The 13951-nt window shown below is 55.9% G+C and overlaps 1 protein-coding gene across 1 annotated transcript; it reads left to right on the top strand.

The window, feature by feature from the left end:
* The first annotated feature begins 1775 nt into the window (after positions 1-1775).
* LOC116825039 (heme-binding protein 1-like) lies at positions 1776-13747 on the top strand. The gene is made up of 6 exons (XM_032780729.2): positions 1776-1897; positions 5889-6055; positions 7009-7094; positions 12129-12255; positions 12344-12527; positions 12743-13747. Exons 2-6 carry the CDS (start codon positions 5908-5910, stop codon positions 12915-12917), a joined length of 720 nt encoding a protein of 239 aa, XP_032636620.1. The 5' UTR covers positions 1776-1897; positions 5889-5907; the 3' UTR covers positions 12918-13747.
* Positions 13748-13951: the final 204 nt, after the last annotated feature.

Here is a 13951-nt window from a genome sequence, read left to right as displayed (position 1 = left end):
CACTGACACCTGACTAGGCCTGTCTGCAGACTCAGCCAGCACCCGGGTCTGCCGTGCTGCCAAGGGGAGTGGGAGGTTTGGTCTCACACCAGCCTCTGGCTGCATGCAGATCCCTTGCTCTCAACTGCTGTCTGCATTAAACACATGGGAGGCTGCTGGGGGTGAAATGCCTGGTGGTCTCTCCAGCTTTCCATCCTGAACACCCCAGCTGCAGGCTGTAGAGTTACCAGAGAAACTTGGCGTGCAATACTGGATCCAACTGGGGGGGGGGGGGGGGTTCACCCAGTCCAGTACCCTCTCTCTGACAGTGGTAGTTGTGGAATACCCTGCTCCAGGGAAAGGTTCCTCCTAACTCTATTAGTCAGAGGTTGGCTTCTGCCATGAAGCATCAGGGTTTATAGTCCTTCCAAAACTCCAGTTGTTTTCAGTATTTATTATTATAACTCTGCATATTGTTGTTACCCAATGAATGCCCACGCCTTTTACGAATGCTGCTAAATGGGATTTAACAACATGCGGTGACAGTGAGTTCCACAGGCTAATTGTGCATTATGGGAAAGAGTGTTTCCTCTTACCAGTTTTAAATTTGCTGTCTTTAAACGTCACTGTCACCTTGTTCTTGTGTTAAAAGGTGGATAGAAGCTCCTGATCTCCCCTCTTTGTCCCAGTCCTGGTTTATAGATTTTGATCATGTTCCCTCTTGTCTATTCTCTAATGTACACAATCCCAATCTTTTCAACCTGTCTCCATAAGTGAGCTTCCCTGGTCCCTGATCATTCTCACTGCCTTTTTCTCAGTCCCACTAGTTCTGTAATAGCCTGTATGAAACGGGAGACCCTGTGCTGGGGAGACTGTCATAGTAATTTATGGTATGGCATTTATGAGAGTCCATATTGTTCTCCATTCTGTGCCTACTGCAGCCGAACACTGTTTGCTTATCTGAGCACAGCTGCACACTGAGCAGAGGTCTCCATTGAGTGGCTCATGGTCATGCCTGGGTGTGTTTCCTGAATTGATACAATTAATTTAGAATCCAGGAACATGTCTGACTAGTTCAAATGGTTCCCTCCTCTGTGCATTATTTTGGACTTTTCAACCCTGAATTTCATTTGCCATCTTGCTGCCTGTTCCCTGTGAGGGTCCTCCGCAGGTCTGCCTAACCTGGCTGCGCTGCCATCGCCCCGTTCTGCTGCAAGTCTTAGGGAGGCTGGTACAAAGCTCTGACTCGCGGGCGCAGCGGAGCAGCTCAGCTTCCTTTGTTCAAACGAGGGACGCAGCTGCCCTGGCGCCTGTGGAAAAGCTCAACCCCTAAACCTGAGCGTGGCCTAAAGGCTCGGAGCCCCGGGCAAACACCAAGAACCCAGCGCTCGTCTCTGGGCCTGACCCCCGGGCTCTGGTCACGTGGGGCTGGCAGCGCGGGCTCGGCCACTCGGCCGCCGTGGTCACCCGAGCGAGCAGCGCCGCCTGCGCTAACAGCGGCCGGGCCGGGCCGGGCCGGTCCCGCCTTCGGGGAGCGACAGGTCAGGCGAGGCTGGCGTGGGGGCGGGGCAATGGGCAGGGAGCTCCGCCCAGGGGCTGCCCCAGCCCCGCCCCACGAGGAGACTTTAGCTCTGGGCCCCGCCCCTCGGTTACACCCCTGCCAGAGGCCACGCCCCTCGGCCGCACAGCTCCGCCGCCCCCGTTGATGGCCCCGCCCCCTGGCACGCGGGCCCCCGTACTGATTCTGTCGGGTGTGGGCGGGACCGGAAGTATATGCTTTGCTTCCGGGTCACCGCGTCACAGGTCCACCCTGCTGCTATGAGGGTTACGTCAGGCCACTGGAATCGTCACCGGATTTCCGGGCCGGTGACCTCAGGTCGGAGAAGTTCCGGGGCGGGCGCGGAGCAGGAAGTGCCAGGTAAGGGCCCCCCGCGGGGTTCTGCCCGGCCCCGGGCCCCCTTGGGGTTCGTGACCTGTGACCCCCGACCTCGGCGCCCGGACTCCTGGGTCCCCGGCGCCCAGCGCTGCCTGTGGGGCCCCTCCTGGGCCCCGGCTCTGCGGGCCGGGCTGGGGGGCAGCGGGGCGAGATGGGCTCAGGTGCTGCCCTGCCCCAGGCGGGACCGGCCTGCGGAACTCCCCGCTGCAGGGCACCGCGGCCGGCAATGGGGAGTCCGGCGGGCGGGCCGTTTACACTGACAAGGAGCGAATCCGGAGTCCCCCGGTCCCGGGTAACGAGCCTGGGGAGGCGCGGGCCGAGCCGGGGCCTCTCCTGCCGTCGCCTTGTGAAGAACTTTCACAGCCGGGGCACGAAGCCACCCGGCCACGGCCACGTGGTGCTACCAGTAGAGAGACCCCCGCATGCAGATGCCTTGCCGGAGATGGTTTGACCCTGGGAGCCGAACTGCGGAGCTGACTGGCCGGCCCCTGGGCGGGAGAGCTGATGATCCCGGCGCTCAGACAGCGGAGGAGGAAACCCGCACAGCTGTGCAGTGTCCCTGGCTTGCCCAGTCGCTGCCTTGGGGGCATGGCAGCCTAGATCAGGGGTCGGCAACGCATCAGCAGTGCTGTGCCCAGTCTCCATTTACTCACTCTAATTTGAGATTTCACATGCCAGTAATACGTTTTAACGTTTTTCAGACAGTCTCTTTCTATAAGTCTATAATATATAACTAAACTGTTGTTATATGTAAAGTAAATTAAGGTTTTTAAAACGTTTAAGAAGCTTCATCTAAAATTAAATTAAAATGCAGAGCCCCTTGGACCGACGGCCAGGACCCGGGTAGTGAGCGTGCCACTGAAAATCAGCTCACGTGCAGCCTTCGGCACACGTGCCATAGGGTGCCTACCCCTTACCTAGATGCTCTCCCCAGAGATGGTGGTTTTGTATCTAGAACAAAAAAAACGAGGAGTCCTTGTGGCATCCTAGAGACTAACAAATTTATTTCGACATTAGCTTTCGTGGGCTAGAACCCACTTCATCAGATGCATGGAGTGAAAAATACAGGAGCAGGTATAAATACGTGAAAGGATGGGGCTGCTTTACCAAGTGTTAAATCAGTCTAATGAGATAAATCAATTAACAGCAGGATACCAAGGGAGGAGAAATAATTTTTGAAGTGGTAAGTGAGTGGCCCGTTACAGACAGTTGACAAGAAGGTGTGAGTAACAGTAGGGGGAAATTAGTATTGGGGAAATTAAGTTCAGGTTTTGCAATGACCCAGCCACTCTCAGTCTTTATTCAGACCTAATCCGATGGTATCTAGTTTGCAGATTAATTCCAGTTCTGCAGCTTCACGCTGGAGTCTGTTTTTGAATTTTTTTTTTGTTGAAGAATGGCCACTTTGAAGTCTGTTACTGGAGATGCAGTAGACACTTGATGGCAGCAACATCTTGCAAGAGCACCCACTGCTTACGAGCAACATTTCCCCTGGGAACACTTTCCGTGCTGTGAGTTGTCCACTCGGTAACAGCAATGTAGCTGCTGCATTAGAGCAACATTTATGACATTGTGATGTCACATCCTCTGCTTACTTGCATCGTTTTTTGGTGGCAAAACCAGACAAAATACCAAGCAGTTTCTCACTGAAAGAAAATCTACAGATTATCCACAACTGTCGAGCTCTGGGGGCTCCTCAACACCAAGCTGCAGCCAAGTGGGAGTTGCACAGGTTGGCTGTTGGCAAAATGTGGAAACAGAAGGATAAGCACGAAGACAGACAGTCAAATAGCTGCTGTAAGCTTCGGCATGAAGGGAAAAGCTGCTGATGTTCACTAGTCTCTCTTTATATGTTCAAGGAAAAGATGGCACAGGGAATACTACTTACTGGACCCACAGTCAAGGAAAAACCCCTTCAGTTTGCTGCTTCCCTGGGGTTGAATGATTTTAAGGCAAGTGACGGTCGGTTTATGAGATGAAAGAAATGCTGACTAAACAGGACTTCATTTGAAAGGGCTCTGTGACAGAGGACATGTCAAAAAAAAAAAAAATGAAAAGCTAGGAGGAGGGGAAGTGTGCTTGTTGGTGCCAACGTGGATAGGAGTGACAGACACCTGCTGGGTCATTTTGATCGGGAAATCAAAATGACCCAGATGCTTTCTGAAGGATTTCAGTAAACTTCCCTTCAATTGTCAGTTCAGTGAATGCCTGGATGACAGGTGAGATTTTCATCAACTGGCTGAAAAAGTGGGATTATCAGCTTTGCTTGCAGAGCTGTAAAATATCCCACTTCCTGAATAACTGCTCTGCACACCCCCAAAGAATGGGTCTCACTAACATTCAACTCAAATTCTTACCCCCTAAGGCTACATTTTTGAGGCAACCTATGGCTCAAGGTGCGATTAAGAACATGAAGGGACATTACTGATCAAAAATCGCAAACCGGATTATTGTTGCTCCTGCTGTGGACCTTGCACATATGTTCAGACAGGCCTGAAACTTGGAAATGTGCTAGATTGTGTTCATCTTGGTGTTGCCATCTGGCAAGATGCAAAGCTGACAACAATTTCCAGTTGTTACAGGAAAGACAAATGTATTGCACCAGTGGAAGGTGTGCGAGACGAGGGGATTGAAGACTGGTGACCTCCCTGAACAATGTTCCACTTCCAGTCAACATGGAAAAAGAGGACTTAACAGCTGCTGGGGATGAGGATTTGCTCATGTTTGGAGAGCTACCCGATGAGGAATTACTGAGCTGCAGCTGCTGCAAGGCCAAAGAAACAAGCTTGCATTGATGAAACATATAATTGAGAGGATAATCAAGAGAGTGGGGACATCCGACAAACTCTGAGCGGTTGAAGGCTTTGCAAACACTCTGGCACTTTTCCCAGGTAGTGGGACTTGGTGACAGGGTCTGCAGGACATGGAATCCCATCTTCAAAACAAAACTGGTTATGTTAATTTGCTCTGCTTCTTCTCTGTCCTTTCAGCTGAAGTGAGTGAGTTTGTCTGCTTAATTAACATGCAAGTTGATCCTCACTTTATAAATAGAAGACTCTTTGATTTGGAATAATTCTTTTAGGTTATTATTTATGTGTTTGTTTATTTACTTAGCAGATGTCCTTATCCAGTGACTTACAATATGTACAAAATGTCACAGTTAAGTGCGAGTACAAAAAATGTTTACAGGAGTGGAAGGCTGTTTGTGTCATGGTTGATGTTTGATCTTAAAACAAAAATAAAACTTGCTATTTTTATAACATTAACTCAGTGTTGCTTTCTTGATGCAGTATGATGGGCAGCGTGAAGTACAGGAGGTGTAGTGCAGTAATCCTGTAGCAGCAATAAGAAAAAGACATGGCATTGGCACAGCGATAGCTTTAGTGTGCACTGTAGCTGTTTTACGGATTGGAAAATGCAGGCCGCCTTTGGTCAGACAACACTCCCCATAACGGCACCAGCTGCTTAGAAGCAACATATCAAAAGGGCACCAATAGGTTGTTGCTAACGAGTGTTTTCTGTACAACTATCTAAGCAGCTATAACCTCAGGACATTTGGGTTCTGATCACAGCTTTGGGGCTCTTAATAATCCCCAGGGCTGTGACCTTCCTTCACCACCCTCCTGGTGTCCCTACGAGCCAGGAAGTCACTGGCACTGTCTGCACCATTTCTATTGCCTCACCCGAGTCACCTCAGTCTCTGCTGACTCTCCAGTCTGGTCCTCAGTTTCTCAGGTGACTCTTCTTGGACTGAATGGAGGGGGTAGGGAGGAGAACAGAGCAGTGCTTGAGCTTCATCCCTGGCTCTACCAGGCCCTGCCCTCTCTCTTTGCCTCCCCCGACTTGTTTGTATTGGCATGTACCACTCCAAACCTGCGGTTCCCTTGTATCTAGAGCACGCATGGCTCCCCCTCTTCTTGCGGGCTCTCAGGGTTGCACTAAACGCTCTGCTTTTTCTTTTCTCCCCTTGCAGTAGGCATTGTGGCGTTGGCATGGCTCGCATTACCCTGGAGGACCTCAATGGATTGGACGATGAGTCCCTTGATGAAGATGAGGAACCAATGGATGGGGAAGAACAGAACAGGCTGTTCTCTCATTGGGAAACAGTGGCCAGCACCCACCAAGTGACCCTTCCTCAAGGTGAGAGCAAGGCTGAGTTCCTTCCCCACCCCAACAATTAGAAATTCCAATGCGTTTTTAGTGTCTCAAAGGGAAGCCTTGGCTGAGGTGGAGCCTTCTCCACCGCAGCTTCTGTGTGGCCCATTCCTGGCTGCTCCACTGGGAGGAGCTGACCCTCCAAGGGCAGTGCTCTAACCCCCATGGCCCAGGAAATATGAAACTAGCAGTTCCTTTATAGGCTGACAGGGTTTCTATGGCCCGAGAGACTAGCATGCATGCAAGGAGCTGAGTCAGGCCCTTCGTTTCAGCAGGTCTAGAACCTGGGCTCTGGGAGCCCTAAGTCTCCATCAAGGGAGACAGATGAAGCAGCACCTCCCTCATCTTGGCAGGTCAGGCCCCCCAGGAAGTCCTGTCGGATGCCCAAGGCCTGGGTCGCCCAGTTGGCTTGCACCCATTATTTCAGCCAGGAAGTGACCCGGAGTGGGTTGTCCAAGCAGCTGTTATGAACCGGGATGTGGGCAGTTGGCTCATGGTCAGAGTAGGAGTCAAGCCAAGAGTCAGCATTGGAGTCGGGTCAAAGCTGGAGCCAGTGGTCAGGAGCGATGGTGTAGGGGCAGGAACCAGAAAAGAGGCGAGGTTCAGGCAGGCTAGTCCTGTATGTCGGTGATAGTCATTCCTCCGTGTACGCCCTTCTTGGGGCAGGGGAGCCCTCGGAAGTGCCTGTGAGCAGGTGTGTTTTTCAGAAACGCCCGGATCCAGCGTCGGGGTTACCACAGAGTGGTATGAGGGGGCGAGCAAGCAGGCGCTGCTAAGGGAACAGGCCGGCCCATTTTCTGGGCTTGGGATGTGTCCAGGGTGCAGCACGGACACACTTCCCAGTACTTGGTATTTGGGCTGCCTGGTCCCTGATGCTCTGGACTGTGGTTTCTGCTCGCCGTCCGGGCCCGTTTTCTCCTGTCTGTTTGGTTTTGCAGAGATGGCGGGTCCCATCATGCAGATGACGCAGCACAGCCAGATGCGTGAGCTGGTGCCCTATGTCACCCTGCTGCAGCATGAGAAGGTGAGGACCCTTCCTCTGGGCACAGGCAGATTTCACACTGGCAGCCCGTGTCCTAGAAAGTGCAGGGGGAGGGGGGTGCCCTGTGTCTCTGTACAGTGGGTCCCTGGCCTTGCAAACAACCACAGCCCAGATCCTGTCCCTGCCCTGGTACTGAACCTCCTGCTGCTACCCCTCGTCTCCAGCCCAGGCCCCCCAGGATCCATAATGCCCCACCAGTGCTTTGCTTCAATCCAATTGGGGGATCTCACCCCTGCGTGACGCAGTGATCCCAACCCACGTGCTGGTGTGGACAGCTCCCGCCTCTTGAGGAGGTGGAGTTACCATGGTGACGGGAGAGCGCTGTTCACCAGACGAGCCCCGCGCTGCACGTCTGTCGTGTCGCCCTGCCCGTTGTGTACGCTAACAATGCCCAGTCACAGAGTGAGAGACGGTTCCTGCTCCGCAGAGCTCCGGTCTAAAGGAAACCAGGACGTAGCAAGTGTGCGAGCAGACAGGAAGAGGGGGAGGGAGATGCTGCAAGCTAGGTAAGATCATCCTGTCACATAGGCTGCTGGGGCGGGACTGGAGGAGCCCAGCTCAGGTAAGGGCACCTTGACATTCGCTCCCTGGCCCATTGGGTCACCTGGTGTTTTAGCCTTTGCCTCTTCCTGTCTCTCTCTGGTGTATGCGAGGGGCATGTTCTTCACGTGTGTCCTGCTCCGGGTAGAGTCTCTTCAGTCCTGCTGACCTGAGTCCCCTGAGCACGGCTGCAGGAATTCTCTTCCTTTCCATGCCCGAGCCCCTGCGGTCTGGCATATGCCCATGATCATTTAATTCCTGTTAGTCCTGTCCAGAGACTGTAGGCCCACCCTCCTCGTACTGTTCACTAGCATCGGATGGGGAGTGTTGGACAAGCCCCCAGCCCTGTTCTAGCCCCAGTAGGTGCTCACTCTGCTCCCCTCATCATCAGAGACCCTTCCAGCAACCTGCTGACCTCCAGCATTGCCTCTGTGCCCGCCTGGGTGTCTCTTTCGGGCTCCTTCCCTCTGGCCCACGCAGGAGAGTGCTGTGTTGTCTCTAGAAGTCAGTGTCACTTCTGGGGGCTTTCCTGTGTGGGTTGCTTGCTAGCTTCCTGACTCCCGCGGAGAGCCCCGGCCTTCGGGCCAGCCAGCCTGCCCCCCCGCCCCCTCCCGAGCAGGGCTCTGCAAGGGGAGCAGTGGCCCCAGCTACCCTCCAGCTCCTTTTGACCACTGAGAGCGCAGCAGGCTGGGACCATGCTCTGCCCTTGGTGCTTCCCTGCTGGTGTCCTGTTCTGCCTGCTGGGCTGGCCTGACTTGGGGTCCATCAGCTTTTCCTGCCCTGCAGAGTGGGGAAGGCTGCCTAAGCCCCTGCTAATCAGGGAGGCTTTTTAGGCCTAGTAACTAGGTCCTAGCTTGTGTAGAGCCACTAGCCCCAGCGGCTCCGTGCCTAGCAAATGTGCACCACAGTCCCCAGACTTGCCACGGCCACGAGTCAGTGCCCGGGGCTGGCACCTTGGCGAACACCTAGCTAGAGTGGCCCAGGACTCGACCCATGGGGCACTGAGGACTGCAGAGGAGCCAGCACTGCTGACTGCTTCAGTTAACCCCCCGCCAGCCGTACTCTCCTGGACAGAGTTCGATCTGTTCCAGGCCCCACAGCTCGCAGCCAGGCATGCTCCATCGATAACCGAGGCGAGGGGGAATGTCTGCTGGCCTGTGCCAGTAACAGTAACCACCGCAAGTGTAAACAGAACACCGAGAGCTTCATTCTCCTGACACATCCGCCCTGCTGTCCTCCTCTGGCTGGCTAAGGCCCTCTGGCTTCATTCCGGAGCCCCCACCCCTCGTCAGCCTGTCACCATGGCTGCTGTCACAGTGTCCTCCTGAGCACCCTCACGTGGCCTGAGGTCACTCTTCAGTGGCCTGTGTCAGTTACTTCTTAAATAAACTCCACCCAGGCTTTTCTGTACACTGATGCCCCTTCACTGAGGTCTTGTGACGTGACATTGACAAGTAAACACCAAGTCTTCCCCCCCAAGCCTTCTGCTAGGCACAGTGCCTCTGCCCCGGGCGCTGTCTGCTGCTGGAGAAGACGCCAGGCCTGGCCTGCCTGCTTTGCCTCCTCCCCAACAGAAAACCCCAGCTGGAAGGGTTCTTCTATGAGCCACATGCCCAAGCTTGCCAGCTGGATTCTCCCTTCCCCTGCTCTTTATAGGGGAATCAGCTGATCCTTGCTCACTTGTGCCACTTAGAGTTGGCTGACTCCAAGCCTCTGTCTCTGAATGGGGCAAGGCCCCTCTTCCAGCAGCCCTGCCTCAGTGCCCCTGCCCATAGGCCCGAGGGAACCCAGCAGAGGGAGTTAACCCTTTCAAGGGTTCCATTGGAATAAGTGGCTCTGTGACCCCAGAACCCCTCTGGCCTGACTGAGTTAGGGGCCAAGGGTCTGGCACTGTTAAGTCTGGAGATCCAAGAGCCAAGGTGATTCTGTGCCCAGTGTAAGTAGCATTAAAGTCTGTCCAGATGCCTCATCAGCTGGCAGAATTTGCTCACCTAAGTGGTGCAGTGCTCACCATGAGCAGCACTGGGATCTCTCGGGCACTGGTGCCCAAAGCTGAGGCTGAAGTGCGTGACCTAGAGCGCTCCTCGTTCCAGCAGGCAGAGTGAGATCCAGCAGCTGATGCTGGAGCCAGACTTCTCTCTAGTCCTTGTCTGATGTCCCTGTCTCAGGCCAACTGCACTGTGGAGCCCTTGCTGGTCGCCAAGTGCCCCCCACAGCTGACAGACCCTGCGCTGCCTCCTCACACAAGGTGGAATCCTGCCGTTCTCCCATAGTCCGGTGCCAGGCCTGACTGTGTTCGGGTCCTGCCAGCCTTCCTGGGGTGGGGCTGTGACCAGTAGTGTTTGTTCCCCACAGCAGGACCGGAGCCTCCCCGGGGAAAAGGGCCATCGCCCAATGAGTGTCTGTGTGCAGATTTCCTGACCTGCCTTAGCCCTGAGGTTCACTCTGCCCCCCAGCAGCTCCTGCCTCCCTCCCTTGGTCTGTTCTTGGACCACCCCAGAACTCTTTGATTCAGTTTCCCTCCTGGATTCCTCCCTCACCGCAAACCCAGGCAGTGGGTCTCAGCATGGACCTAGCAACTGACACCTGCACTGGCTGCTTGGTGCTGGGAAATGGGGCAGACTGAAGCTCTTGTCCCCTTTTCCGTACATGCCAGCTGAGCCTTGTGGGCCTGAGACCCTGGTAATCCTGGAGCAAACGCCATCATGGGGAGCAAACAGAGGGACGTTCAGTCGTTACTGCATGCTGCGTCTACAGCGGGCCCAGGCTTTTAACGGGCTGTAATTCAGAAATGGCCCAACTCCAGCCCTGGGAGCTGTTAAATAATGACCAGAGGCTTTTGTAGCTCCTGGGTTTCCTTCAGGAATCGCTGAGTGAGATCCTCTGGCCTGTGCTGTGCAGGGAGGTCTCCGCTGACCTTGACATCTACAACCTCCAAGTCTATTACTTGTGCAGAAGCCCTAGCCAGAGTGGGCGTGGTCCCCTGGCCCCTCCAGGCTGGTGAGCTGCCAGGAGCCAGCACTGCTCTGCTTTAAGTGCCCGGCTCTGCGTGGTTCAGCTGAGCCCAGCGCTGTTGACTGGTAACTGAGTCTTGCCATTCTGGCTGCATAGCGGGATGGGCTTTGAGTTCTCTGCAGCGTTTCCTAGTGACCATACTGACCCTCAGCCTAGCACTTCTGAGGCAGGTTTTACCCTCGATCAGGATCTGCTCCACCTGGGTCCTGCTCTGGAAGGTCCGTCTGACTCCTGTAGCTCTGCACTCCTGACCTGCTGCTGCAGCTAGCATCTGTTTCTGAGCCCGGAAGGGGGTGCCAGTGGCTCTGCCCTGGGGTGGGCAGCTTGTCATAGTGCCCAGGCTAGCTGCACCTCTCCCAGCACCCGGTCTCTCCAGGTGGCAGCCAGCTGCTCTCTCCCTCTGGTCGGGGAAGCATTGGTTTCTCCACACAGGGCTGACACCCAGCACTGAATCAGCAGTGGGCACGTAGCAGGTCTGACTGAGCACGGTCCTGCAGGTCATTTCCTCCGGGCAAGGCCAGTGAGGACTAGTGAGCAGCAGCTCCTCAAAAGCACTTCCAAGCAAACTGATCATAAACACTAAAGCATGTGGCCTCCGGCACTACCGGCCAGGCCAGGCACAGCCTGCTGCCTGCTCCCCACAGCCTCCCCTCCATGAGGGGGTCTCCTCTGGCGCTCCAGTTCCTAGCTGGGCAAGACAGGGTTTGCAGCACCTTGGAGATGAGCCCCAGGATCTGTGAAGCTGCCAGCTGCTCCATTGGCTTTCCAATGTGTGCCTTGGCAATGTGAGCTGGGAAGCCATTGCTTTGCCTTCCATTGAATTCAAGCAGTGAGGTCACCTCTTCCTGGCCCCTGGCGTTGCCCTTGGGTGGGGGCGGCGGGGGGAGAGAGAGAGTGTGTGTGTGTATGTGTGAGAGAGAGAGAGACACTCTCTCTCTCTCTCTCTCTCTCTCTCTCTGCAGCCAGGGGGAAGCTGAGGCTGCAGTGTATCTAGGAAAAGCTGCTAGAGGCAGCTGAATGCCAAGGGTGTCCTGTACCACAGGGTCCCCCATACGCCTAGCTATAGCTTCTCCTATCTGTATAGAACAGGGGCTGGAAATGGGTAGGAAGCCCAGTGCAGCATGCAGAGCGTGTGTCCAGGGAACTTTTACACCCCAGAGTACTCTGGATTACCCCCTAGCCTGACCCCTTACAACCCCCATGTCCTCCAGCAGTGGGACTCCTCAGCTTTAAGGCCCATGCTCTTGGGTGTGCCACCCTGTTGCTTGCATTGGGCCACACGCTGCTGGGATGTGTCCCCCTTCGTTCTGCCAACCATGCTAGTGGCCAGGGCCCATGGCCCAGAGGAGCTTTCTGCCCCCACCTGGTGACTGGCAGTGACCGTAGGGGTGGGGTGTTGTCAGCAGGCAACCTCCTGCCCTGTTCTGGGCTTTGACCGACTTGTCTCCCTGCCTGTCTCAGTGCGAGGAGCGGCTGTACCCAGCGGGGAAATGGGCCTGCGTCACCAAGGGGGAGCCGATGTACGAACAGAGCATCTCTATGGGCTTCATGAAACTCATGCGCTACATCTGCAAGGAGAACTCCACAGGTGTGTGCTGGCAGGTGAGGGGCAGGGGGAGGCTGGCTCCGCCCCTCGGGCACCCTCTCAATGCCCCCCTGTGCCTGCCTCACTGCAGGCCGCTACCTGGGCATGACAGTGCCTGTGGTGAATGAGATCTACCTGAATGAGGAGGGCACCGAGTTGCTGCGGGACGTCACCACTACCTATTACCTCCCAGGGGAGTTCCAGCCTGACCCCCCTCTCCCCACAGACCCTGATATCCGCATCGTGGAGAGACAGCCACTCCGCGTCCTGACCAGGTGAGCCCCTGCTATTGCTGCAGGCTGGGAGAGGAACGTTTCCTGAGCCCGGGGGGAACAGCCCCAAGGGGGGAGGAAACGTCTCTGAGGGGGAGGAGAAGGGGGGGCATGTTGGTGGCTTAGGGGGGAGGGGTTGGATAGATGGCACACTGGGGGCAGGGGAGCTTGCCAGTTGACTGTTCTCCAGTGGCTGTGGCCACTCCCTTTTGTTCCAGGGTTTTCTATGGGGTGACGACAGAGGAGACGATCCTCCGGGAGATCCGCCTTCTCTGGGAGCTCCTGGGCTCCACAGACACCGTGCTGCGGGAAAGCTACATGGTGGCTGCCTATGAGAACCCCAGCGTCCCTCAGCGGCGCAATGAGATCTGGTTCATCCGGCGGGCAGAATGAGTGCAGCGCAGCCCGTGCTGGCCCCAGTTTCGATGGCAGTTCTGGCTGAAGGAGATGAATGCACAGCCTGATGCACTGGTCGCCGTAGATGAGCGCCGCTGCGCTGGACCCGAAGAGGAGACCTGCTCCGTGCCCAGCCCCAGGAAAACCAGCAAGTGCCAAAGGGCTGGCCGGGGTCCATCCCACGCCTGCAGGGGGCAGTGTGGCATCGTGCATGGAAAGCAGAGTGCCCGAGTGGGGAGTGTGGCTGGGCACATGGGGGCTGGCTGGCCAGGCCGGGTGCTTATGCTTGTTTGTGCCAGGGTGCCGGCCTGGGCTCGAGAAGTCCGTCCTGACTTGTTTGCAGTGGTGGGCCGGGCACCACTGCCGTGTATGGCTGTGGTTGAAAGAGGTCCCTTGGGTGATGGCTGGGGTGGCACTTCCTGGGGCACTGAGCATTCCTCCATGTCTTGCCTGCTGCCCCCGCCTTGCTAGCAGCAGGGAGGGTTTGTGCTGCAGCCTTGGGGGTAGGCCTTGCCCTGCTCAGAGCAGGGCTGTGGGAGTGCACGCCCAGGAACAGCCTGGTGGTGCCCGCAAGCAAAGCTGGGATCCTGTAGTAGGACTCTCCTTTGTATCTGCCCAGCCGCGTGCCCGTGGCGGGCAGCCCCTTCCTGTTGGTCAGCGCCTGCCATACTGCTGCTGAGCCTGTGGCCCCGGCCCTGGGCTGAGCAGAGAGGGGCAGCAGCGGGTCACTGTGTGTTGTGTTGTGCATTGATTGGTTGGTTTCACACTCATGTGGGCTGCTGAGGGAGGCTGGCAGCACGAACCTAAAATAAATCCAGCTCAAACCATGGTGTGTGGCAGCTGATTGGCTGGGGGTGGCCATGCTGTGCCCAGACAAGGGACCAGGCAGCTTCTTGCCCCCTCGTGGACATAGTGCACGCGATGCTGGGCTCCATGGCCCTGTTAGCTGTGCCCTGCCCAGGTTCTGATCCCAGTCCCCTGCCAGAGCCAGCATGCACACAGCCTGCTGCTTGCTCCTGAGTGCAGGGCGT

The sequence above is a fragment of the Chelonoidis abingdonii genome, chromosome 3 (assembly GCF_003597395.2).
Source record: "Chelonoidis abingdonii isolate Lonesome George chromosome 3, CheloAbing_2.0, whole genome shotgun sequence".
Taxonomy (NCBI): domain Eukaryota; kingdom Metazoa; phylum Chordata; order Testudines; family Testudinidae; genus Chelonoidis; species Chelonoidis abingdonii.
The sequence above is the reverse complement of the archived record's forward strand: the minus strand, read 5'-3'. Positions and strand labels throughout refer to the sequence as shown.

Coding starts and splice junctions, on each gene's coding strand:
- LOC116825039 (XM_032780729.2), top strand. CDS start 5,908: ATGGCTCGCATTACCCTGGAGGACCTCAATGGATTGGACGATGAGTCC. Junction 7,095..12,128: donor CCCTGCTGCAGCATGAGAAG/GTGAGGACCCTT, acceptor TGCCTGTCTCAG/TGCGAGGAGCGGCTGTACCC. Junction 12,256..12,343: donor CTGCAAGGAGAACTCCACAG/GTGTGTGCTGGC, acceptor GCCTCACTGCAG/GCCGCTACCTGGGCATGACA.